The following is a 27,856-nucleotide window of genomic DNA, read 5'->3' on the forward strand; positions in this document are numbered from 1 at the left end:
AAAACCAATAGGGCTTCGCACCTTTCGGTGCAGGCCATTCTGGCCTGCTCCTCGCTGCTCGCGCCCTAAAAATAAAATAAAAACAATAATCCGAGCAAAAACAATAGGGCTTCGCACCTTTCGGTGCAGGCCATTCTGGCCTGCTCCTCGGTGCTCTGGCCCTAATAATAATAACTCCTTGAAGAACAATAGGGTCCTCACACCCCGGTGTGCTCGGGCCCTAATTAGCGTCTGGAGATAACTTTTATTTACAGGTGAGAGTAAACATTAGATGACATGTTTGCAATCGCATATTTTATAAGAATACCACAAAGTGCGTCAAATATGAGGCATCGTGTGAGGCATCGACACACTCGCGTCTGTCTGGAGATAACTTTATTTACAGGTGAGAGTGAACAAGTAGATGTGATGGTTGCAATCGCATCTTTTAAAATGATACCACAAAGCATGTCAAATATGAGGCAATGTGTGTTTGTGTGTGCGTTTGACTCGCGTCTGGAGATAACTTTATTTACAGTCGAGTAAACAAGTAGATGTCATGTTACCAGCACTCGGATTAAAACTCTACACAGCACTGAATGGCTGCAGAGACAGTGTCCATTGACTGTGGGGTTGAATAATGAATATGGATGATCTCTGCTCTTCTCTATAATGAGCGGGGCGTGGCTCATTATAGATAATGCAGTAACAGGAGAAATACGGGACATCTCCCTCTTCTAAAACATTTAACAATGATTACAATATTTGTTTTCGATTTCACTTACATCTTCCAAAAGCAGACATTCCAACCATTATGTAGACATGTATCTTTTGTTTCTATGACAAGTATTTGTTAAGTTACAGTTAATTTTTCGGACGTGTTTCTGAAAGGACTTCACTGAGGGAGAGAGAACAAAACGCCCATCATGTTTATTTTATTAGTTTTGCGAAAAGCACAACATTCTGTTTTTATTGGGAGTGGACAGAAAAAAACTAGGCACTTTAACATTTTAAATGATGTATAAATCATATCTGTATGTCCAAAATCAACAGAGTTATCTTAGTCTCTTTGCGGAGTGATTGAAAAATAAAGAGTTTGTGGCGCCCACGCCACAGTCGACCCCAGAGTGTTAACTTCTTAATAAATCACAAACAAACATGTATATATTTATTTTGTCCTCACTTTTTTACTGTAGTTCCCTCTCACATTTCTGCCTAAAGGCTCATTATGCAGCTCATTATGCAAGCCTTTTGTTTCCTTAGCTGTCAATCAATCCTTCTCGCATACGGCCCCCCTAAACAAAAAGTGTCTTACAATTTCTAAATCAATATATTGTTTTATGTGAATGAGTAGGCAGAATGATTTTCACATCATTTTAAAGAAAAAACTTTAGACTACTAGATTCTGTTTAGAAAAGTCTTGTGAAAACATGTTTAGTATGGGTTTTGTGGACTTATATCAGTGACTTAAAAATTTTGCTTTTTTTAAACCATGCATAAACATATTTCTCTCAAAAATACAAACATGTAAATACATGTAGCTCATATAGTATTGTAGCCCAGTTTGTGCTGAACGCAGTGTTATGAGACACTTGCCATTAATATGTTTAAAGCAACTGAAAAAAGATCAAATGTAAGAGCATGTCAGAACCTCTGACAGTGTCCCAAAATGGTCGAACCCTGTTGATGTGGTGCTGAGGTTTCTGCAGCAGCGATTCTCTGCTGGCTTAACTCCTTCCACCCTTAAGGTCTAGGTGGCAGCAGTCTCTGCCTACCATACTCCTTTGGAAGGACCTTATGCTCCCAAATGAGGTTGTGGAAACCAGATGATTACTTCAGAGCTCCCTCGACAAGGAAGCTTATGCCCTAAAGTGGAAAAACTTCACTACTCTTTGTTCAGCTCACCTGACAGACCCGTCGACATGGGGCTGAGGTTTCTGCAGGAGCAATTCTCTGCTGGGTTAACTCCTTCCAACCTTAAGGGTTAGGTGGCAGCAGTCTCTGCCTACCATACTCCTTTGGAAGGATGTCATGCTACCAATTGGGGTTGTGGAGACAATATGATTACTCCACCTTTAAAGTATAGGTGGCAGCAGTTTCTGCCTACCATACACTTCTGGACTCGCTGAGGGCTGTCTACATACCAGGCCACCTGAATGTGGCAGATGCCCTGTTGGGACAACAGACACCCCCGGTGGGAGTGGAGACTTTATTTAGATGTGGTGAACCACATCTGGAAGAGATTTGGATGTGCAGAGTTAGATCTGTTTGCATCCCAGGACACCACACATTGCCCACGGTGGTTTACCATGGTGCAGACGTGGCCAAGGCTACGTCCGTATGCCTTCCCCCGTGGTTGTGTTGATCCCTCCACAGGGAAACGTTATTCCCTTAAGTGGAAAATTTTCACCTCTTGGTACTCAGCTCATCTGACAGACCCAGTTAACTGCCCCGTCGATGTAGTGCTGAGGTTTCTGCATAAGCGTTTCTCTGATGGGTTTACTCCTTCCACCATTAAGGTTTATATGGCAGCAGTTTCTGCCTACCATACTCCTGTGGAAGGCTCATCAGTGGGTAGACACCCATTAGTGGCTCGCTTTCTTTGTGGCACTCGACCTGGTGCCGCACTAGGGTTTGCACCAGGGATGGCTGAGGCTTTTCTACACCCAAAGCCAGGTTATGTTCCTAAGGTGCTGGACAATGTGCCGAGGCCCATTGTTCTGCAGGCCCTCTGTCCTCCCCCATTCCAGAGCGCGGACCTGGAAAAGCTGAATTTGGTGTGTCCTGTGCGAGCACTGGATACATATGTTCACAGGACTGCTCAGTGCAGGAAGTCCGAGCAGTTATTTGTGTGCTTCGGTTCACCCAGGAGAGGTCTCCCGGCAACCAAGCAGGCTCTGAGCAAGTGGATTGTCAACGCCATCTCACTTGCCTATACTGCCGTCCAAAGCCAAAGCGCAGTAACTACACACTTGGTCGAAATTGAGTTAAGGCTTGAAATGAGCTTTATGACATCTGTTCTGTCTTGTGACAAAGTCTCCTGGTTCAATTTTGTCCCGTTTCAGAAAAATGAGGGTGCAAAAATTGCAGTAACTACAAAATCCATGCTAATACCAAGGCAAACCGCAGTAAGTGATGTTACTGCGTTCTGGCTTTGTTTCCCTGGCTTTGATACCGCAGATACTGCGGTTTCCCCCGATCGTAACACACAGAAACAACAAACCATGGCACAATCCCGCGGCCAAATGATGGTTGAACTCGCGTTAAAACGCAAATAAACAAATACTGGTAAGGAAGATAGCTAAATAATAACTCATGCTAAGGCAAATTACAGCTTTATAAGTAGTTAACATTGACTAGCCAGCTGCTAGCAAGTTTTGACCTACCTGTGCTCGTCCATTGAAGGCAATATCCTCTGACAATAATGATATAATCCGATTCAAGCGCATTGGTGTTTGTTGATTCGAACATCTCTCCACTTTTTAGGCAGCTAATCAAATTGTATTGACAGGGGTTACTCCTTCAAAAGTTTGATAAGAGTCTGGTAAAGTTTTATTGTTAGGCAAAGATAGCGGAGCCCAGTCAACCTGACGAGCGCAGCCGGGCCAGCAGAAAGCACACTATGTGAAAAAGTACACTTCCATAATAAGTGCTCTTTCTCCACGAACTAATTTTGTAGGCTACTTAATATTAAAACATTTAGTTTAGTACTTCTTAAGCTAATCTTAAAAATATCTAAGTTTACATAACTGTGCTACTTTGAGATGAAAATTAACTAAAATGTACATACTGTTAGTTACCACTTATAGTACATTTGAAACAATAATGTCTTTGGGACAAACATGTTCTTCTATTTTTAAATTATGTTAATTTTAACTACTGTTTTAAAGCAAACCTCGTCTAATGTAATTTTTTTAATAAATAAAAATTATTAAAGTGAGTTAAATACTCTCTTTGTGGTAAAAGGAGCATTTTTAGCATTCACAAACATAAATAAAACTATTACAGTTATTAAAAACAATCAAAATGTATTAAGAAGCATGAGAAAAGTTAAATGAACACATTTAGTTCGAAGATACTGCACTTTGCTTTTGCAATAGTGTTTTAGTTGTGTAAGGTCTTTCAAAGGCAGAGTGCAGTATCTGCATTTTGGGAGTCAAAGGTCACATCGGTGGTCATAGTTTTTATCTATAAAAAATGTCTTCCTAACAAGGCATTACATGAATGCATTACCACTAATCTACCTACAACATGTTTGGCTGGCTAGTGTAAAAACTTTAAAGCCATTTTTCTCAGTTTCAGCGTTTGCGTAGATACTGCACTTAGGCTTTGGAGGGCAGTATAAACATCAGGGGATTCCCTCACCCGCCGCTGTGAGGGCCCACTACACACGGGGTATGGCTGTCTCTAAGGCCTTAGGGTCAGGCACGTCACTTCAGGACATGTGATGTGGCCGGTTGGTCTTCACCACTCACTTACGTCAGATTTTTTAGGGTTCCAGGTTATTTTGCCTTGACTGTGTTCACTTATACACGCTATAGGCATTTGGTAGTATGGAAGTGTGGGCATCTCATTCCCAAAAGCGTTGCTATGGCGATGCTGCTCGAGTTCCAATCATCGAATTATTGATAATGTGTTACACATGCTTCAGATCAGTCACAACGAGGCATCCCCAAAGCGTTGCTATGGCGACACAGCGTCTCATTCCCTTAAGATTGTAACCAGACCATAATAATGAAAGCAGTATTAACAGAATGTACAAAAGTAAGTCTAAAGTGAACAATCTCCCAGTAAGCAAGCCAACAGGGTGACAGCAGTCAAGGGGTGGAAAAAATCTTACGACGAATCAGCTGTGTAAATGCCAAATGGTCAAAATTAATAAAATAAAAATTTCAGATTTGCCTACATTCATTCGTTCACACTTTGCTTCACACTAACCTTGGAACCTTTCTCCCCTCTTATCAGATATCTGAGGAGGGCTCCACAATATCCTGTGTAGTGGAGCGTACACGGGGTACCCTGGACCACGTCTATGTAAACTATACCATTACTCAGGTTGATTTGCACACAGACTCGCCAAATGCCTCAGACTTCGCCAATTCTAAAGGCACTATCCATTTCCTGCCAGGCCAGCGATCTGAGGTAACTGGTTTGATTTATAGAGGAAGACCATGATACGACTGTGCAGTGAATTAACAAGTATTTTGCACTTGCTCGTGAATCTTATGTCCTACCAAAACTATTACATGATTGAAACAAACTCCAATCCATTTAGTGAAGCTGTTGCAAAGCAACAAGGCATCAGTTCTGATATCTCTCACTGAGACTTATGGTGATTTTTTGGGGGGGGGGGATCCCAGGGAATTATGTAATGTATACATTAAAAAGTTGCTTTGGGTGAAAGCTGCCAAATGAATAAATGCACATTATATGAAAGCATCTACTAAATCCATAAATGCAAATGTAAAATGGGAATTAACCAGAAAATGCTGCTGTTGCTTCGGTACATAAAAATCTTTTCTATTTTTGTAATATTCTAATCATCTGTGAACAAACGTTGTGTTTTTCAATTCTAAACATCATATACCTTAAAAACTCATATTTACCATTGTGGGCGATCAGATAGACCTGCCCCATCTTACACTACTATTTGAGCAAGTGTTACTATGTAAACTGGCCGAGGATGGTCAAACATACAGAGCAATGTTCTTCTACTGAAGCAGATCTGTATCGTTCATACTTTATGGGAAGATCATCTTACAAATTGCTTTCAAGAAGTATGTTTGTGTTTTAAAATTGAAGTGTTTTAACAGAAAAACACTTTCTTAAGAATGAAATGTATTTTAAACTATTAGTACACAAAAGTTGGAAATATGTTTTGTACTGCTATGACAATTGCACATTTGCATAAAGCATTGACAAATAATGAAAATGTCTTAATAGACACTCATGTGAGCATTGTGCTGGTGCCGAATTGAAAAATTGGCTCCATCTAGTGGGGGTTTAGATCATTTTGTTCAACTGGCTAAAATCACTACAATGATAATACACTTTGAACAGTACAGTATTCTTTAATCAAGGCTTTGTTCATGTTCATTGACATATATGATGTTTTTTATCCCTAAGGTCTTAAACCTGCTTGTTTTAAATGATGACCTGCCTGAGGTTGATGAGCAATTCCTGGTTAGACTGGTGTCAGCTGAGTCAGGTGATGGGAAACCAGGTTCCACCCCAACCAGTGGTGCTAGCATTGACCCAGACAGTGCCATCAACAATATTATCATCAAGGCCAGTGACCATCCATATGGTATATTGATATCTTACTTTTTTGTGTTTAGGCTAATTTCTTAGAATAAATGCATAGCCGTGTTTATTTTATTATTATTATTATTATACATAGCCTAAATACAAATTTGTATTTTAGTAAATATTGATCACCATGTAATTTCAGGCCTGCTGCAGTTTCAAACTGCCCCAGTGCCTGTGGGAATGATCAAACCTGCACTGGCAGAGGCACACATCACTGTTCAAGAAGAGGCTGGTGTGCTTAGTCTACTGGTGGCCAGAGCACAAGGTCTGCTGGGAAGAGTGATGGTGGCCTATCGTGCATCTCCATTTTCAGCTGTTGGTTCTGAGGACTATGAGGTCATTGTTAGGCATTAGCCTTTTAAAGATGTCAAAGATAACAGAAAAACGACGTAAAAATGCATGAATGTCTTTACGTTATATTAAAAAATACCACAACAGGTGACATCTATCACATATAGAAGGTTTTATTGGACACACACGTATTCATGCGCCTGAACCAAAGTGAACTTTCGGTCTGTACTTATTTATCGGTCTGGCTATTGGCTGAAACAAACTGATCTCTGAAACAAATACCTTGTCGAAAAACTTTTTTTCTGGTTTGCTAGAGATGAGGGGAGACAATAAACATGGATCACAGCTGTGCAGAGAGGTTTGCCAGGCAAGATTTCAAGGACCTGTTGCTAACATTGTACACATTAATTTTACACAGTTACAGCTTGGTGTAATAGTTGATACGCATTAGATGAATGGAGGTAATTTACTTGCTATTTATTTTACTTGTTATCAGAAATAAACTACTCTAGAAGGACTGATTGATTCTATGTGGAAGTCTAACGAAAGTTGCGTTAAGTCCACAAAAGTGTTTATGATGTTGCTGCTGAAATCGTCTATACCAGGGGTCTCCAACCTTTTTTAAGCAGGGACTACCACCACGGTTCTAAATTAACTTTTTTGATCACCACCCAATGTGGCTGGTAACTTCCATCAGCATTTCCACTAGCCAATTTTTTTCCAGTGAAAAAGAGAAATTATGAGTGCCACTGAATACATTTGATAATTTTTATTAACATTGTTGGTATGAAATACACACATAAAGTGAGGCTTCTTCCAGCAAGACTTTTGTGAAGTCTTTGCAGTTTTAATAAACGTTAGGGCACTCTCATTGTCAGGGTTAGCAGGACAGATGAACCCAAATGCAGACGGTGTCGGGGAAAAACAGAAAACACTTTATTTTTAAAAACAAAAACCCACGAGGGGGGTGCACAACATGAAACATTAAACTGACAGATTACACTTAGGCTTTGACTAGATAGCTTGACTAGATAGCTTGACTGGAACGAACACGAAACATGAGAACACAACAAAATGATCCTGCACAGAACTAAAGATACACTGACATTAAATAGAAGAAAGCAAACAAGATAACGAGCGAAAACAGGTGATGGGAGAAAACCAATGATTACTAATAAGCAGGAGAACGAGGGGGCGGGGTCACAAAGACAAGACACCGGAGGCACATGCCAAACACAAAAACAAGGCATGAACCTCCACAAAAGGCCAGGGACTGCCAGAACTCTGCCACCATGGCAAAATACAAATATAACAAGACTTCAAGGCAGAGTCCTGACACTCATGGTCCTTTACTGCCTTAACTTTATAACGATTTGTTCCCACCACAAAACTGTTTGTTTCGTTTTTTATTTCACGTACATGCATCTTTTCAACATTATACAATGATAGCAATGATTAATAACTTATTTTTTAAATAATATTTTTACAATATTTTAAAAAACTATAATATGCTAAAACAATCTCAGTCATAGTTACTGCTAACTGTTTAAGTTATGTTTATGTTATGTTTATAAACATTAGTAAACTAAATATTAATTTCATATCTGAAAATACAGAACAGTATAACACATACATGTGTTGATTTTCTCAGCAACAACGCAATTCTGTAGACTTGAGGTTTTCCTGAAATTTTTCCTCTAATGTTTGAGACCTGACAGGGTGAGGATGTAGTTTCTCTTACCTCCCTTAATTCAATACAATTCAATTTTATTTATATATTGCTTTTCACAATTGTTAATTGTTGCAAAGCAGCTTTACATGAGTAGATGTAGGGGAGAACACAGAAAATCAATAGATAATATAAGAAGTAGAATATAGCGGCTAAGGTTAAACCTTACAAGCGAGCGTTTTAATAATGTAACGTATACAGTAAAGTGCTAAGTTAAGCCAAAGTTGGCTGACTCTCCCGGGGACAAAAAAACCCTAGGAGAAAACTATGTGGGAAAAAACTCCTAGAAGGACAAAAACCCTTGGGAGTATTAGTATATATTTATATATATAAACACGGTAGGGATAGGAAGCGGGTAAGCAGATCAAACTGGTTCAGCCGGTGGTCGTTGGTCGCATATAGGATGGGCATCACGTTGAAGGACAGCCAGTAGAACAGTGGTGTGATGACCTTCACAGCAACAGGAACTGGGTCTGTTTGTCTCATTGTCCTCGGGGTCGAGGACGAGAAAGGGAGACAAAAACAGGATTCTATTAGCGAAGGGGGCGTTTGGATGTAATGCAAGTGTCATACATTATAGTGGTTTTAGTCAGCTAGGTTCCAGACAGGCTAACTATTGCGGCAATAGTATATTACCCATATGAGGTATGTGAGTGCTTTGTTCTAGACAAAATAACTATTGCGGAATAAGTTCATTTACTGGACATTTTATGTGAATGCTTTGTTAAAGAAGAGAAAATCTTAAGTTTAGATTTAAATTGATCAACTATGTCTGATACTCGAACATTATTTGGTAATTCATTACAGAGCTTAGGGGCTAAGTAGTAAAAGGATTTACCACCTTTAGACACTTTTGATATTCTAGGGATAATTAAGTGACCAGAATTTTGTGATCTTGATCTTTTATTTTGATATTAATTCTTTAATATATGAGGGCGCTAGGCCATTTAAGGCTTTGTAGGTGATTAGTAATATTTTAAATTGTATGCGATATTTTACTGGTAGCCAGTGTAAAGATGCCAGAATTGGACTAATGTGGTCATACTTTTTAGATTGAGTAAGCACTCAATGGCGGCGTTTTGGACTAGCTGAAGCTTGTTCACCTGATTTACATGGCATCCCCGAGTATAGAGTTACAATAGTCTATTCTAGAGGTCATACAAAGCATGGATAAGCTTTTCTGCATGTGATGCAGACAGCATATGGCGTATTTTTTAGATATTTCTTAGATGGAAGAATGCTGTGCGGCAGACGTTGGAGATATGACTATAGAAAGATAGATTGCTGTTGAACATTACGTCTAAATTCTTAACTGTGGAAGATGGCACCACCGTGCAGCCATCTATGGGCATCTTGTAATCTGACATATTATGTTTGGAGTGATTTGGTTCAATAATAAGTATCTCAGTCTTATTGGAGTTTAGCATAAGAAAGTTATGTCCCTAATATCACTAATGCAGTCTGTTAGCTTAGCAAAGTGGTGGGTTTCGCTAGGATGTGACGAGATGTAAAGCTGTGAATCATCCGCATAGCAGTGAAAACTTATGTTATGTTCCCTGATAATGTCTCCTAGAGGTAAAATATATAACGAGAATAGGATAGGGCCTAAAACTGATCCCTGAGGTACGCTGTATTTAACGGGGGAGTGATATGACTCTTCCTCATTTACATAAACAAAGTGATATCGATTGGTTAGATACGATCTAAACCAGGCTAACGCCTGACCACTGATGCCAACATAGTTTTCTAGTCTATTAAGTAAGATTCCGTGATCTATTGTGTCAAAGGCTGCACTAAGGTCTAGTAATATAAGGATTGAGATTTCACCACAATCGGATGTTAATAGGAGGTCATTTGTAACTCTAAGCAGCGCTGTCTCTGTGCTATGGTGGGGCCTGAATCCTGATTGGAACTTTTCATATCTATTATTATTCGCTATGAATGTGGGTAGCTGGCTTGCCAGTACTTTTTCTAATATTTTAGAAACAAAAGGTAGATTTGAGATTGGTCTAAAGTTATTAAGATCTCCCTGGTCAAGGTTTGTTTTTTTAATGAGCGGTCTTATAACTCATCATCTCTCCTTTCTGCTTCCCTTTCCCTGCTTTGCACAAACATTTCTGATGTCCACAGAAACCAATAGTGATCGAGTCAGAATAAGAGTAACATTATAATTTAGAAACTTACTTTAGTTTCGTTATGTTATCATAAGCTAACTCAATCGTGTGGCGTCACCTGGACTTTTGAATGCGGTTGTGTGTGGATGACCACAAAGACGCGCGGACATGGATTTGTGCGTGTATGCGTCAGTGCGCCTGCTGCGTCGCTTTTACAAGCGTAAGTTGGGTAACTTGGGTTCCCTTTCAGTCGGTCACTACGACGTCACGTCGTGACCGACGAATTGGGAACCGCTTCGCGGGTGACCTATCTGCTTCGAGAAACCTTTAAAACGCCAATGAACTTGGCATGCAGATAATTGCATCTGCCGGCGCCGCCCCGCCGCACAGGTATTTAATGAGCGGCAGGTGCAGTTATCAAATCAGCTTTTTAGCTTCGAAAGCTGGCAGACTAACACTGCTCACGAGAAGCTGCTCTTACCTCTCCGGATAGATCTCTGCGTGCTTAGTTGATTGGGCGAAGGCACCACAGCGAGGTTCGCAGAGTGTTCCACCTTTGATCTACGTGATCACCTTTTTCACTCTCTTTTATTTGAGTGTGTGCGTTCTCCTCCCTGTGTGCTTCATCAACTACACAGCTAAAAGAGTGATTTCCCCTAAAAGAGCTGCAGTTGAACTTGTGTCTTTTTAAAGAAAGCCGTTCACTGCTCAACGGCGTTAAAGCGTCTTTTTAAAGATGTCTTTTCGTCCGTGTTCGACTTCTGGATGCGGCAAATACATGGGTCCTCGCGATGGACACGATCGCTGTCTCTCATGCCTGGGTCTCCAGCATGCTGAGGCTGCTTTCGTGGGAGGGACATGCTCCGCGTGCGAGAGCCTGACTCTTGCGGATCTGCGGGGTCGTGTGGCGTTTCTCCGGGAACGCCGCCCTCCGTTGCTGATCACCGCTAAGAAGGCGGCTGTGAAGCTACGGAGAGACGACCTCCGCCACACGGTGCTGAATCGGCAAGCTGGTTGGTCCAGCGGCTCTCAGCCACCGGATCCGCAACCATCTGAGGTTCCGATGGAGACGGAGAGCGCGCGTTCTGCGTCGCTTTCTGCCTCTGTCGGACCTCCCGAGGATTCGGTATCGGTCGTAACATCGGAGGGGGGGCCGTCATTTTCGGACGTGGATCCGGATCCTCTCCCTCCTTCGGGAAGGGCTGCGGTTCCCGATCTCGACCCGGAGATGACGGCCATGCTCGCTCGGGCTGCGGAGGCGGTCGGGTTGGAGTGGAGAGCTCCTCCCCCTCCCGTACCGTCCCGCCTAGACGATTGGTACTTTGGGGCTGCACGGGCTTCACAGTCTTCCCCACCAGTGCCTTTCTTTCCCGAGGTGCATGATGAGCTGACTCGGACGTGGAAAACCCCGTTTTCCTCCCGGAACCGTCCGCATCAGCCATCACCCCTCACCTCCCTCGATGGGGGGGCCGCTAAAGGGTATGCCGGTATCCCGACAGTGGAGCGTTCGGTAGCGATGCAGTTGTGTCCTGCCGGCGTCTCATACTGGAAGGACCGTCCTACCCTTCCCTCACAGGCCTGCAGGCATTCGTCAGCTCTGACGGAGTCTGCATACCGGGCTTGTGGGGAGGCGGCCTCAGCCATACATGCCATGGCTTTGTTGCAGGTCCATCAGGCTAAGGCTCTGAAGGACCTGCACGAGGGAGGTCACGATTCGGCGGTCTTTAAAGACCTACGTGCGGCTACGGATCTGGCGCTACGTGCGACCAAGACCATCGCACAAGCCGTCGGTCGTGCTATGTCCACCTTGGTGGTCCAGGAGCGCCACCTCTGGCTGTGCCTTGCGGACATGCGGGATGCCGATAAAACACGGCTTTTAAATGCCCCGGTGTCCCAGGCCGGCCTGTTCGGCGAGGCGGTGGAAGACTTCGCACAACAGGTCTCCGCCACCCAGAAACAGACTGAGGCCCTTGCCAACATCATGCCACGTCGGAAGAAACCAACACCTGCCCCGTCGACGTCGGCACCTCAGTCTGCCCCTCGCCGAGGGCGTCAGCAGCCCGCCCCGCCCGCTCAGCCCGCTAAGCCTGGTGGAAAGCATAAATCTAAGCGGCCCTGAGACGGGCGACCTGGAGGTGGAGGGGATCGCTCTTCGGGAGATGGTGAACGCACCACTCCCCCCCCGGAGGAGGACCGGGTGGGGAATCCTTGGTTTTCTTTAATTTCCGTTCCGCCGGCTTTTCAGCCGGCACCCACAGAACCACAAAAAGAGCGAATTCCTTTTCCTCCTCCAGGTCTTCAGAGGCAGTCGGGTGTGACGGATGGGCTCATAACCCTACGTCCTCCCTCTCCTCTCTCGCCAGCGGATGTGTCGAGCGCACCGAGACATCTTCATCAGAGTCTTCCCCGCGCAGCCATCCATCAGCGGACTCAGGTGAGTGCTCATTTACACAATACACATATCAACGCAGCCCAAGAGAGCGCGTCATCGAGCACCGCTGTTCCGCTCGCCGCGGGTACTACGATTGTGCCGTTAATTCCCCTCGCTCGGTATCTGGAAGCTTGGCAGCAACTTCCCAGTCCGTCGCGTTGGCTTTTACGCACGATCCGTCTCGGCTATGTGATACAATTCGCCCGGCGACCTCCCAAATTTACGAGCATTCGTTTCACTGTAGTGAAACCCGCAGATGCGCACGTATTACGTGCAGAGATTGCTGTCTTATTGGCGAAAGACGCGATCGAGCCGGTTCCTCCAGCCGAGATGAGGGCAGGTTTTTACAGCCCTTACTTTATTGTACCCAAGAAAAGCGGCGGGTCGCGACCGATCCTGGATCTGCGCGTTCTGAATCGAGCACTTCACAAGATGCCGTTCAAAATGCTTACGCAGAAGAGTATATTTCAATGCATTCGCCCACAGGATTGGTTTGCAGCCATCGACCTGAAGGACGCGTACTTTCATGTCTCAATACTTCCCCGACACAGGCCGTTTCTCCGCTTTGCGTTCGAGGGTCGAGCATATCAGTACAAAGTCTTACCGTTCGGGCTCTCTCTCTCTCCCCGCGTCTTCACGAAAGTCGCAGATTGGGCTTTGAAGCCCCTCAGAGAGAGCGGTGTTCGCATTTTGGCATATCTCGACGACTGGCTCATTATAGCACAGTCGCGTCAAATGCTTTGCACTCATCTAGATCGGGTGCTCAAACACCTCGTCCGTCTCGGTCTTCAGGTCAACCGAGAAAAGAGCAAACTGTGCCCTACACAGAAGATTTCTTTTCTCGGCATGGAATTGGATTCGGTCAATCTTACAGCACGTCTCACGGAGGCGCGCGTCCAGTCGATTCTGGCTTGCTTGAATACGTTCTCGGGCAAGACTGCGGTCCCTCTGAAACAATTTCAGAAATTACTGGGGCATATGGCAGCAGCCGCAGCTGTAACACCGCTCGGTTTGCTGCGTATGAGACCGCTTCAGCATTGGCTTCACGACCGAGTCCCGAGGAGAGCGTGGCTCACCGGCTTTCACCGTGTCACGATCACACCGAAATGCCGTCTCACTTTCTCCCCGTGGTCAGACCCAAGTTTTCTCAGGGCGGGGGTGCCACTGAGACAGGTCTCCAGACATGCAATAGTATGCACAGATGCCTCCAACACGGGGTGGGGAGCCACGTACGGCGAGCTTGCAGCTTCAGGATTGTGGACATCACCCCAGCTGCATTGGCACATAAATTGCCGAGAACTGTGGGCTGTATATCTTGCGCTCGTCCGCTTCAGCAGCGAGTTGAGAGGCAAAGATGTGTTAGTTCGCACAGACAACATTGCGACTGTTGCGTATATCAATCGCCAAGGCGGAGTGCGCTCTCGTCACATGTCGCATCTCGCCCGCCATCTCCTCTTTTGGAGTCAGAAGAATCTGAGGTCTCTTCGTGCCATTCACATCCCGGGGTCGCTCAACGCAGCGGCAGACGCGCTTTCTCGAGCAGCGCGCCCCGGCGAGTGGCGACTCCACCCTCAGTCGGTCCAGCTGATTTGGAGACGTTTCGGCAGAGCGCAGATAGATCTGTTTGCATCTCCAGAAACAACCCACTGTCGCCTATTCTATTCACTGAACGAGGGAACACTCGGCGTGGATGCATTGGCACACAGCTGGCCGAGAGGTCTTCGCAAATACGCGTTTCCCCCAGTGAGCCTCATTGCGCAAACATTGTGCAAAGTCAGGGAGGACGAGGAGAAAATTATTTTAGTTGCTCCATATTGGGCCACCAGGAGTTGGTTTCCAGAGCTCACTCTCCTCGCGACAGCCCCTCCCTGGAGGATTCCCCTGAAGAGGGACCTTCTGTCTCAAGAAGGGGGCACATTATGGCACCCCCGTCCCGATCTGTGGAACCTCCATGTGTGGTCTCTGGACGGGGCGCGGAGGTTCTAGGTGATTTACCCCAGGCGGTATCTAACACCATAGCTGCAGCACGAGCGCCGTCTACGAGACAGGCGTATATGCTGAAATGGAACCTGTTTGTTGTGTGGTGTACCTCTCAACGAGAGGACCCCCGAGAATGCTCGATCAGTATTGTGCTTTCATATCTCCAGCACCGCTTGGAGAAGAGGCTGTCACCATCTACTATTAAAGTAGATATCGCGGCAATATCCGCGCATCACGCACCCATAGACGGTAGATCTGTAGGTCAGCACGATCTGGTCATTAGGTTTTTAAGAGGTGCGCGGAGGCTGAATCCTTCGCGCCCTCCCTCTATTCCTCCGTGGGACTTGTCCATGGTGCTGAAAGCCCTTCAGCACTGCCCTTTCGAGCCTCTGCTGACGGTGAGCGTCAGGTTTCTCACTATGAAAACTTTGACGCTACTCGCATTGGCTTCTATTAAAAGGGTAGGGGATCTTCATGCATTTTCGGTCAACGATTCGTGCCTTCAGTTCGGGCCGGCTGAATCCAGCGTTACACTGAGACCCCGGCCGGGCTACGTGCCTAAAATTCCCACCACTCCCTTTAGAGATCAGGTGGTGAATTTACAAGCGCTGCCTTCGCAGGCAGACCCAGCCATGGCTTTGTTATGTCCTGTTCGTGCACTACGTGTGTATGTGGATCGTACTCAAAGCTTTCGGACCTCAGAACAGCTCTTTGTCTGCTATGGTGGTCAGCAGAAAGGGAAAGCTGTCACTAAACAGAGGATGTCTCATTGGATTGTAGACACAATTGCCCTGGCGTATGAGAAACAGGGCATTTCTTGCCCTTTTGGTTTGAGAGCCCATTCAACCAGAAGCGTGGCTTCATCTTGGGCTTTGGCTCGTGGTTCCTCACTTTCAGATATTTGTAGAGCTACTGGCTGGGCGACACCTAATACGTTCACTAGATTTTACAGTGTTCGTGTTGAGCCGGTATCCTCTCGAGTTCTCTCGTCAGATCAGTGAGAACATCGAGGAACGGCTCCTGTGTCGGCTTGGTGCCTTTCTTTTTGGTGCTGCGCAAAAACCGCACCATTATGGAAGGCCATCAAGGCAAAAACGTTACAAAAAATGTTTTTTGTCTTCTCCACCGCTTGGTGGCCGATGTTGCGGAGCATCGGCTGCCAGCCTCTCACTAGATGTATCCTTGACTATCTGGGTGAGGCTAGCGCCCACATTGCGCCCCCTAGTGGTTTCTTTGTGAGTATTTCCGTGGAAAGTTTCTGATTTACCATGTTTCCCTTAGCGGAGTTCGTTCCGCGCCTCTCTAGTGTTGCTAAGAGTGTATTTTTTATAGACCTCGTGTCTTTTTATCCATCACCTTAGTGGTAGACCCCTAGAGGGTTTTCTTTCCGCAGCGATCTTAGTCCCGCCTGACGAGTTCGCTTCCCAGTTCGCCTAGTCACTATCGTGGGTTAAGGAACAAGTAGTGACCGGCCTCTGCTCCAACCCCATTTCCGTTCCCTTAAAGAGGAGAGTCGGAGGGTTTATGCAGGCACTGGAAGGGTCAGCTTCAGTGGCGCTTTGGTAGGGATTCCCAATTCGTCGGTCACGACGTGACGTCGTAGTGACCGACTGAAAGGGAACGTCTCGGTTACATATGTAACCCTCGTTCCCTGAAGGAAGGGAACGGAGACGTCACGTCGCCACAGTTTGCTGTTCCACTGCTGATATCGGCCGGACATTTTTCCTTCTGGCCAGCTTTCTCAGCAAAAAATAGCTGATTTGATAACTGCACCTGCCGCTCATTAAATACCTGTGCGGCGGGGCGGCGCCGGCAGATGCAATTATCTGCATGCCAAGTTCATTGGCGTTTTAAAGGTTTCTCGAAGCAGATAGGTCACCCGCGAAGCGGTTCCCAATTCGTCGGTCACGACGTGACGTCTCCGTTCCCTTCCTTCAGGGAACGAGGGTTACATATGTAACCGAGACGTTTTGTCGGCTATTAACTTTGTAAAGGAATACACATACACTAGTTAATTGCTAAAATTTTAACTTGAGATTTACACCAGGGCACAAAAGATTTAGACTGGGGCACGTGCCGCCTTCCTTGTGTTTTCTGGTGGACGTGCTCTGTTCGTTTCCACAGTTTCTCGCGCTGGTTTCGCTGCAAACTGCGTGCAGCCAATGGAAATGTAGGAAGTACTGCAAGAGGGATAAATGTCTGAGAACAGAGCGTTATGTATCATGCATGCAATGCCTCATGCATCACCGGCCAAACTGGCTAGTAAGTTTTTATTAACACCCGCCAAAATGAATTTTAACCTGCATTTGGCAGGTGTTAATTTAGAGCACTGACTACCACAATGGATAAAACAATCTGTAGAACTACCTTTTTGATAGTCTACTCAAAACCTTTATTTTATATTATCTGTTGTTATGTTTTATTAATGTTTAAAATGTTAACATAGATAAAAAAGACAAGCTAATATAAAAATATGTTTTATAAATATTAAAATTGAAGCTATTAATAGAATGTGCCTTGGCGTCAGGCCCAGTGCCAGGATGGCATAACTGGAGGGGGATACTTTAATTTCTTGGGGGGCTCCACAATATACCTTATTGTGACCGATTTATTTATACCTATATTATTGCCTGTATTATGCCTATACACATTCGACTTTCATTATTAAATCGCCTAACAATCTTAATAAGACTGATTATCATGAATTAACTTTGTCATCTCTTACCTAATCTCAGGCGAATTGTTTCCGTGCACAAATGAAAAATGGTGCAGTGGAATTCAGCGACACATGTGGCATTTTCTTGATTGATGTTTCAGCCTGCGATATTTTAAATATTCGTTCCTAAAATGCAAATAGCACGAGATAGCAATGTTGCTGTCATACTATTATCATTGGAAAAGAAGACAAAAGCAAACTATGAAAATAAATCAAACTTTGGAACATCAGGACTGCCGTCCGTCTGGGCTAAATAAGTTTAAGTTGAAGCACTAAATTAACTGGAAAAAAATCAGTTTAAACTAAACACTTAAACATAACTAATATAAAAAATATCAAATAAACGAAAGTATTTTAGGCCCAGTAAAAAGTAAATTACAAAACTATGACAAAAACTAAATTTAACTGCTACAAACATGGGCGTAGATTTAGGGTGGGACGCTAGGGACATGTCCCTACCAATATTCAGAGAAGACTGAATTGTCCCTAGCAATAATTTCGACCAAACAATTAATCTGTATTCATATATAATCACTAATGTCCGTTTTGTTCTTGTGTTTTCTATTTTTTACTTATTATATTTTTGTCAGAAATCATTTAAATTAGATTAGAAATCTTTTGCAATCCCGTTCTGTAAAAATAACGCTGTATGTGGTACACAAACGGTTAACAGCTTTCGTTCTCTGCAATGCCCGCCTCCGTAAGTCACATCGCTAATATGATTGGCTTTGCATTTCTTGAGTCCCGCCTCTCTAACGCACATTGCTAATATGATTGGATTAGCATTCTTGAGTCCAGCCTCTCTAACACACATCACTTTTTGATGGGCTTGTCTTTACTCGCTACGTGTGATAGGATGGTTTCACTTTGTACAACGCACCAAAGTCACTCAACAAGACGCGCGTGATTATTCGGGCTACAGGTAAGTGAGAAAGAAAGTATTATTATACCCACTGTAACTGTTTCATGCACAAAAAAAGTTGTGCCACATAATGAATCAAGGACAGTGTTTTCACCAATACACGACAATCCCATGTTAACCCTGAGGAGTTGCAAACTTGTGTCAACCTTTTATAAATGGGGTGGCAAGGTTATTTAGAGGGTCCCTAATCCATGAAAGAAAATAACCCCAACATGGTAAAACATGAATTCATGCATGATTCCTGAATACTTTCATTACTGCACTGTGGTCATTACTTGCATAGATGTAGACATAATGTTGCATTTTAAACAAACTATTTTTTTCACACTGATTAACTGTCTGTTAATGAAAAGAAGATTTAATGTGAACTACAGAAACGTTAATAAACTTTGTTCAGGAAACAGCATGATATATATACCTACTTCAACACTGGGATTTTTTGGCAAAATTAAATTAAGAATTAAATATTAATTGCATATTCTTCAATGTTATAAAGTTAATATGGATTCATATATGTTACAATGTGATTTTCTTTTTTTTTGACAAAGACTTAAACAGCTACTGTTTATTAGGCTCTAGGACATAACAAATTGTTTATTATAGTACATTAAATTTGGGATGGCACCGGGGGTGGCGAGTCAGATGTCACTGAGTAAAGTGCATACTGAGTTGTCTGTTGTTTTTGTCAAGTAAACGGTGATAAACAGTTTTTGCAATGCGACCATTTTATTTATGTCCCCACCAATGCCAGAATCAAACCTACGCCCTTGGCTACAAAAATAAATTTATTGAATTTTAACAGAAGCACAGTGTAAGGATTTAACAAGGAAATGAACCCAAATGCAGACGTTGACAAAATGAATAATTTATTATACAAAACAGGGAAAACAAAGCCCACGAGGAGGCAAAACAAGACAGGATGAACGCAACACTAAACTAAACATAAACCAACAAAAAACTCTTCACTACATATAACAGACTAGACTAAATATTCTTAATACTCACAGATGCAAGACACAGGAACACGACAAGGATAGTAACAAGACGCACGAGCACAGAACAGCAAACACAAGGACAATAAATAGGGACAAAATAAATTACATACAGCTGGAAATCATGGCGAGTAAGGGATCTGGGAAAAAGGCGAGTAAGGGATCTGGGAAAAAGAGACTGGGAAATACTGAAAAATAATTCATAATTGTTAAAAACAGGCTTAAACAGGCTTAGACCCGGGAAATGCGTGGTCAGAATAACCCAATACTAAAACCACGCATCTCCCAAATAGAACATGGTACTGCCAGGACCCCGAACACAAAGACTAGATATAATTTAACACATGATTCTGACGGGTCCTGACACACAGCATTTAAAAGGTTTTTTGTGTGTTTTATGTTGGAGACCACTGGTCTGTACAGTATCACATGCATACTTTTTAAGCAAAATGATTCTCACCTTGTAGAGTTTAGTTTGCAAGGTTTGTGTTAAAGATTTGAATATATTGTTTAGCTTATTGTTTAGTGAATGTCTACAGTTATGTAATAAATTCTCCATGTGGTTATACTTCAAGCACACTGTGGGAAACTGACTTCATACAATCAGAAAATGACGTTGACATCAGTTGGTGACATGTAATTACAAAAAATGACTAGAAATAAAAAGCGATGTTTGTTTTGAGAAAAGATCAAACACTATTTCAATTTTTTTAAGTAGTCTTTGTTTCAGTAAATGACTTGTTTTGGTCATTTGCTGATACCAAGATTTCTTAAAGAGTTAGTTCCTGCTAAAATACAATTCTGTCATTGTTTACTTGCACTAATGTTGTTAAAAACCTGTATGAATTTCTTTGTTTTGTTGAACTCAAAATATTTTGATAAATGATGGTATTCACACAGTTGTCGGTACCCATTGACTTCCATAGTAGGATAAATACTATAGAAATAAGTGGGTACCGTCAACTGTATGATTACCATCATTTATTATAATATATTCAGTTAAATTCAAAAGATAAAAAACACATACAGGTTTAAAACAGCATGAGGGTGAGTAAATGATAACAAAATTTTCATCTTTTTGGCTGAACTATCCCTTTAATAAAACATCTCTGTATAGTAACAGCAATTTTTTCCATCTTCTTACAGGACACAGAGGGACTTCTAGACTTCCTACCTGGTGAGAGACTGAAGTACATCAATGTGACTATTATAGACAACATGGTGCCCGAGTTAGACAAAGTTTTCAGAGTGGAACTCTATAATCCAAATGGAGGAGGTACAAGAAATCACTGTTGCTATTCACAACTTATGTTTTACAGTGTGGTGTAAATGCTAGTATTTATTTATCCTGCCATCCCTATTAAAGAAATTATGTAATTAATTCTTGATCTCATGGCATTCTAAACATGCACGCCTTATTTTATCCTGTTTTTTTTTTTATTCTGCACACAGGTCATTTCTATGCAGTAGTTTACCACATTATTATTTTTTTTGAACTATTCCACTAAAAGTAAACCATAGACTGAAACCTATTTTTAACTCTTCATCTCAGACAGACTTTTTGTCCTATCTTCATGTTGTCTGCATGCAATGTCTCTTGTGGACTCTACTAATGCAGTCTGGGCATGATATAAGAATATTCTATGTGATTTCAATATGTTTTATGTGTGGTTCCTGTTATCTTGGGTGTGAATCCTGTTTTTCTCCTGTGTGAACTCTAAGTGGATCAGTTTCTGACGAGTGAGGGAAGTGGAAGTGGAGAGAGTGACAGTAACTTCTTTCTTACATGTTTTCACTATCATATTGGTAAGGCTCTCAAGTCTGCATGCATTTTCTTTGGAACTTTCTCATTGTTTTTACTTGCCTCCTGTCTAGTTTTGGATTTTATTACCTGGCATGTTCCTTTAACAGAGCTTGAAAGAATGTTTCATAACATTGTTTAGATAGATGCTCCTATAAGAGGTTTTATTTATTTACATTTAAATTTAAGTGTGTTTTTTTGGCATGACAAAACTGTCAATTTGTTTTACCAAAGCATTTGCAGCTGGGTATAAATATATATATAGTGAGAAATTAAAGGTGAAATAGTAAGAAAATAAGAACAAAAAGCTAAACCCAAAGTTAAAGGGCGTGTTGCATGTTAAACGTTCTGGTGTGTTCAGGCGCATTGTTGGCGCGTTGCTATTTTGAGGCAACTAAAATAGACTACACCATTGACCAACAAAAACCTGGTCTAAAGTTTAAAGTCAATGGCGCAATATGTTTTTTGTTATTTAAAGAGCGCATTAGTAATATGCGCCTATAAACAGGACGACAACAGGGTTTGCTTATTACATACATGAATGCGCAGCAGCACAAAAACGCTTTTAAATATGAAAGATTAAAGGATTCAATGTACAAGATTATTATTGAGTCTCTTGGACATAAATGAGAACTAATTATGAGACGTTAGAAGGCACAAAGAGCTGCTTCACCTGCAGCCTGGTAAGTAAATAAATGCTTTGCTTTAAACAAATGCATCTGTTTTTAAATGTTTTTTTTTTAAATGCTACCTCACAGATTTATTGTATATGATGACTCTTGTGACGGGGTGAAGAATCAAACAACAAGGATGGCTCAAGCAAAGTGCCCCAGAGGGTGGATTTTATTTACAAGTGACCAAAATTAGTGATGGATTAAGGTGGGTGCTCCAGTGAAGTGAGTGCTCTCTTCTTTGTGCTGCAGTGAGTTCAGGCTGTGCTCCTTGGAGGGTGATTGGTCACCCGCTGCTTTCTAGAGAAAGGTAGAGAGAGAGAGTTAGAGTTCTGTCTCATGGAGAAGTGTCTCACCTTCTGGCAAGGACCATGCAGGTTATGTGGCTGTTGCCTGATGGACCGCAGCTGGGGGCGATCAGCCTGTGATGAAGGCATGCAGGTGTTCCTTGTCTGTTTCCAGGGCGACGCTGATGACTCCTTAGTATGCTCGTCACACCCCCCCCCAAGCGTTGTCCTGGTCCTGTGGATGATCTGAGACAGTGGAGGAGAAAAAAGGGGTGGGTGGGGAGTGACCCCTGACAGACCTGCAAAAGCTGCCCAAATCCGAGAAAGACCATCAGCGTTGGCGTTCTTGGTTCCAGCTTGATGACGCACAATGAAGTGGAAATCCTGGAGTGCTAGAAACCATCGAGTCACCCTGGCATTGGTGTCCTTGGCTCGGGCCATCCACTGAAGGGGAGCGTGATCTGTGACCAGGGTGAACTTCCGGCCGAGGAGGTAGTACCGCAGCTCCAGGACTGCCCACTTGACGGCCAGGGCCTCCTTCTCAGCTTTCTGCTAATATATAAGACTGGATGCTCCTCACCTTGCTGAATTTGCGACAGGACAGCTCCCAGTCCTGTATCAGATGCATTCGTTTGTAGCAGGAAGGGGCAGCTAAAGTCCGGCGCTTGGAGTAACGGTTCCGAAGTGAGGGCTATCTTCACGTTCTGGAATGCTTCCTCTCTTTCTGGTGTCCAGTGAATCTTCTCCGGCTGCCCCTTCCGGGTCAGGTCTGTCAGAGGGGCGGCTAAGGAGGAGAAGTTAGGGATGAAGCAGCGATAATACCCCGCCAACCCTAAGAAGGCTCGTACCTGGTTCTTGGTTTCAGGCCTCAGTGCTGAGCAGATCGCCTCCACCTTTCTGTCTTGTGGCCGGATGAGACCCCTACCCATCTGGAAGCCCAGGTACTTTGCCTCGAAGAGCGCAAGGTGAAATTTTTGTGGTTTAGCGGTGAGCCCAGCCCTCCGGAGCTCCGACAGCACCCTCCGCAGTGGATCACGACATCATCAATGTAGGCGGCGGCGTAGGCTTGGTGGGGTCATAGTAAGATGTCCATCATTCGCTGGAACGTGGCCGGTGCCCCGTGAAGCCCAAAGGGAAGAGTCCGGTATTGCCAGTGGCCACTAGGGGTAGAAAAAGCAGTTTTAGGCTTTGCATTTTTAGAGAGCGGTACCTGCCAGTAGCCTTTGGTGAGTTCCAGCGTGGAGATGTACCGGGCCCTTCCCAATCTCTACAGCAGCTCATTGACCCGAGGCATAGGGTATCCATAAAATTCTGAAACTTCGTTGAGGCGACGGAAGTCATTGCAGAAGCGGAGGGTGCCATCAGGTTTTGGGACCATCACGACTGGGCTGGACCAGGGGCTGCGTGAAGGCTCTATAACCCCTAACTTCAGCATTTGTTGTACTTCCTCCTCAATAGCCTGCCGACGAGTCTCAGGGACATGGTAGGGCCGCTGCCTGACGATGACTCCTGGAGGCGTGCGGATGTCATGCTGCAGGGGGTGGTCTGCCCGGGAAGAGAAGAGAACACATCAGAGAACTGACCTATCAGGTGCTGTAGCTCGCCCTTCTGGGCAGCGGAAAGATGGGGGTTGATGTCTACAACCAGGGGATCAGAGGTAGCAAGGGCGGCGATCTGATCTCTAGTCCCAACCCATTTTTTAAGGAGGTTGATATGGTTCAGCTGCTCGGCTCTCCTTCTTCCTGGCTGCCGCACACGGTAAGTAACAGGTCCAATTTTCTCCAGCACTGTATAGGGGCCCTGCCAGGTGGCCAGGAATTTACAGGCAACATTGGGGACAAGGACCATAACTCGATCTCCAGGCTGGAACTCCCGTGGATGTGCGGCCCGGTTGTAGTGGTGCTGTTGGGCCTGCTGCGCTTTTACCATATGCTCCCGGACCACTGGCATGACCCTGTCAATCTTCTCCCTCATCTGTTTCACGTGGTCCACCACGGAACGATGGGCTGCAGGCTGTTGCTCCCAGGCTTCCTTTGCCACATCCAAGAGGCCACGGGGTTGCTGACCAAAGAGGAGCTCGAATGGTGTGATGCCAGTTGAGGCTTGGGGAACTTTGCGGATCCCGAAGAGGACATAGGGTAACATGAGGTCCTAGTCGCGCTTGTCCTCTGCAGCCACCCGTCTCAGCATCTGCTTCAGGGTCTAGTTGAATCGTTCCACCAAACCGTCAGTCTGGGGATGGTAGACGGTCATCCTTAACTGTTTCACCCGCAGCAGCCTACAAAGGTCAGCTATTAGCCGGAACATAAAGGGGGTACCTTGATTGGTCAGGATCTCTGTTGGGATGCCAACTCGGCTGGAGAGCAGGAAGGGCTCCTGGGCGATGGCTTTGGCAGTGGCTTTTCAGAGTGGGATGGCCTCTGGATACCGGGTGGCATAGTCAACAATCACCAGGATGTGTTCGTGTCCCCGGGCAGACTTAGGCAGCGGCCCCACAAGGTCCATCCCAATGCGCTCGAAGGGCACCTCAATTATGGGCAGAGGAATCAGCAGACTGGGGGAGGCATCCTTGGTGATGTCACCTGACAAGTTGGGCAGGCTTGGCAGAACCGCTTTACTTCAGCCTCCAGGCCCGGCCAGTGGAAGCGGTCACGGATCCGTTGAATTGCGTTAGCAGCCCCCAGATGTCCTGCCATGGGGTGTGAATGTGCCAGTTCTAATACGGTCTCTGTCTTTGTGCGCGGCACGACTAACAACAATTTCTCCTCCCCCCTTCGCTGAGCGACACAATAGAGCAGGCCATTCTGGACAATGAAGTGTGGGAGAGGATGGGGGCCAGGTTGGGCCTCGATGACGCGGACCTGGGTCCAACAGTGCTTTAGCCTTTCATCCCCAGCGTCCTTGGCGAATGAGCCCCCTCCCATCACCTGTTGGAACACATCATAAAAAGGGTTAGGATTTTGGGAGGGTGACTCACCATCTCTGCCGCTGTCCGAGGCCAGAAGGACGGGGCACTGGCGAGGTCTCTGAGTCAGTCTCCGTCTATGGCGGCTCCCTCTAGGGCTGGCAGATGGTTTCACGGTGGCAAGCAGGCGGTCAAACCCGGGCCAGTCTCTCCCGAGCAGCACAGGAACCGGAAGATCCTTCATCACTCCGACTTCAACTGGCCAGGCGCCAGGGCTGGCCGAAATGGTCACTGTGTGAGCTGGTACTTGTCGTGTGTCCCCATGGACACATGTTATAGGGAGGAAGGCTTTAGACTCCGCACGTGGAGATAGAATGTTTGACTGGATTAGGCTTACCGCACTGCCGGAATCCAGGAAAGCCCGAAACGGCTTCCCGTTGATTTGGACGTCAGCTTCAGGAGCTCCAACTGGCAGATTGCTGTGAACAATGCAGCCTGTCAGCCAGGTTCGTGCAGGATGTGCAGAGGCCTCTGTTGGCATCGGCTCATCTTGCAGTGAGGGGGTTGTTGGCCTGACTATTTGTCGCTGGTTGCCCTCCGGTGCACGTCGCTCCTGGACCACCCTCCGAGGAAACGGCGGCGCTCGCTCCCCTGGTTCTCGCTGTAGGGCAGCATCTGCCAGTTAAATGGCCTCGACGAGCTCCAGGGTGGTGCTTGGGCTTCTCATTCCGACTGCCTGTCGGTGTGAACGGGGAAGGGCCCGAAGCAGACGGTCGACAACAACACATTCCACCACCTGACTGGCCGTTGGATCCCCCTCCAGCAGCCAGTGCTGCGCGAGCCGTGTGAGTTCAGCGGCCTGGGCACGGGCTGGCCGACGGGGTTTATATTCCCAATCAAAGAAGTACTGAGCGGCGCATATTGGTGAAAAACCCAAGCGGGCCAGAATTTCCCTCTTCACCTCGTCATAGCGCTCAGCGGTGGCCCCAGGGAGAGAAAAGTATGTGCGCTGTGCTTCCCCGGTTACAAGAGGGGCCAACACCCGTGCCCAGTCGTCACGATGCCATCCCTCATTGGTGGCCGTGGTTTCAAACATTTGTAGGTATGCTTCTACGTCATCGTGGGGGGTCATCTTTGGTAACAACTTGGCGGCATGTACCCGGAGATCCGACAACGGAACATGGTGAGACGCACGCAGCGCTGCAAGCTCCTGCTCGTTGTCACCCTGGCGGGTGGCGAGGTGCTCAACTATTTGTTGCTGGCAGATGCTAACCTCGGTAAGCCATAGGAGAAGTTCATCCATGTTGGGGGAGGAGCGCTCGCCTATGACAGAATCGGAGATACAGAAAAAAATTAGATGTAAGAGTTCACTTGTCTGTGATTCTTAACTCACTTGCCCGCATTCTCCACCAGTGTCACGGGGTGAAAAATCACAGGACAAGGATGGCTCAAGCAAAGTGCCGCAGAGGGTGAATTTTATTTACAAGTGACCAAAATTAGTGATGGATTAAGGTGGGTGCTCCAGTGAAGTGAGTGCTCTCTTCGTTGTGCTGTAGTGAGTTCAGGCTGTGCTCCTTGGAGGCTGATCGGTCACCTGCTGCTTTCTAGAGAAAGGTAGAGAGAGAGCGTTAGAGTTCTGTCTCAAGGAGAAGTGTCTCACCCTCTGGCAAGGCCCATGCAGCTTATGTAGCTGTTGCCTGATGGACCGCAGCTGGGGACGATCATCCTGTAATGAAGGCATGCAGTCTGTACCTGTGGATATGATGAGATGAGAAACATTTTTAAGTAATGCTTAAAAAACTGACGCTGTCCAAGTGCTTGAGCGGAGAGCCTTTGTAAATGCTTTATCTCCTGTTTGTTACAAATAAAGTATTTTTAGAGTACAAACCTTTTCTTACATACTTGTAAATTATTTTTTGATGATATTGGATAGCCATACATTTCCAGCAATTAAAAGCCTGCTTTTTTACTTCCATGACTAAAAGAAAACGAAAGGTTTTAATAAAAAATAAAAATTTCAATACAAGTGAAAAACAACACAATTATTTAACATTAATCTTAAATTGGGGATCTTCTTCTACTTCGACTCGGTGCAGTAACACCCTCCCTCTCCCATTATGAGAGTGAGAAGGGGAGCAGACTTTTCAGGCGAGTCGAAGTACTCCCAAAAGTGCTATTACGCCATACAATATAGTTCCTCTTTTAAATCCGCTTAGAAAAGCGCTATGTTTTATTTTGTACCACCAAACTTGCTCGTATAACTACTCGTCTTAAATAGGAAAAACGTTGATGTGTTTGGTCACTTCTAACTTTATCTCTAAATGGTACCATTGAATGAATGGGGCTAAGCTAAATGCTATCGTAGCGTCGCAGCGCGCTCCAGCGCTTACGTGCACACACACAGATGACAGAGGGATGATTCAACAGTTCTTAGTTAAGGTAATAACATATTTTAATATTGAAAATGAGTAGACTATTCCTTTAATCAAAATGGTGCAAAATCGTGTAAAATAGATGCATGTACTTATTTGTAATATTGTTAAACATTTTGTGGAGCAAATTTAAATTAAAACATTTAAATACTAATATAATTTGAATGTCTTTATGATTCATAAATGTATGGTGTCACATGCTGCTGTGACTGTATAACATTGCCGGCTTTCTACTGGCTGATTCAGAGGTTAAGGACAGCCATTTTAGGTTGAAATCATTGTAGTTCTCAGTTTGCG

General features: G+C 44.7%; 1 protein-coding gene across 2 annotated transcripts in view; it reads left to right on the forward strand.

Moving 5' to 3' along the window:
- The window catches only part of adgrv1 (adhesion G protein-coupled receptor V1), a 691,082-nt gene extending 669,644 nt beyond the window's left edge, over window positions 1-21,438 (forward strand). For both annotated transcript variants that reach the window (XM_073814613.1, XM_073814614.1), the window contains 4 exons: window positions 4,945-5,121; window positions 6,106-6,286; window positions 6,431-6,624; window positions 20,610-21,438. In XM_073814613.1, coding sequence (XP_073670714.1) covers window positions 4,945-5,121; window positions 6,106-6,286; window positions 6,431-6,624; window positions 20,610-20,792 — 735 coding nt within the window. In that variant the 3' untranslated portion in view covers window positions 20,793-21,438. The remainder of the gene's footprint in view (window positions 1-4,944; window positions 5,122-6,105; window positions 6,287-6,430; window positions 6,625-20,609) is intronic.
- The last annotated feature ends 6,418 nt before the right edge of the window (window positions 21,439-27,856 follow it).

This window comes from Paramisgurnus dabryanus, chromosome 5 (assembly GCF_030506205.2).
Source record: "Paramisgurnus dabryanus chromosome 5, PD_genome_1.1, whole genome shotgun sequence".
NCBI lineage: Eukaryota > Metazoa > Chordata > Actinopteri > Cypriniformes > Cobitidae > Paramisgurnus > Paramisgurnus dabryanus.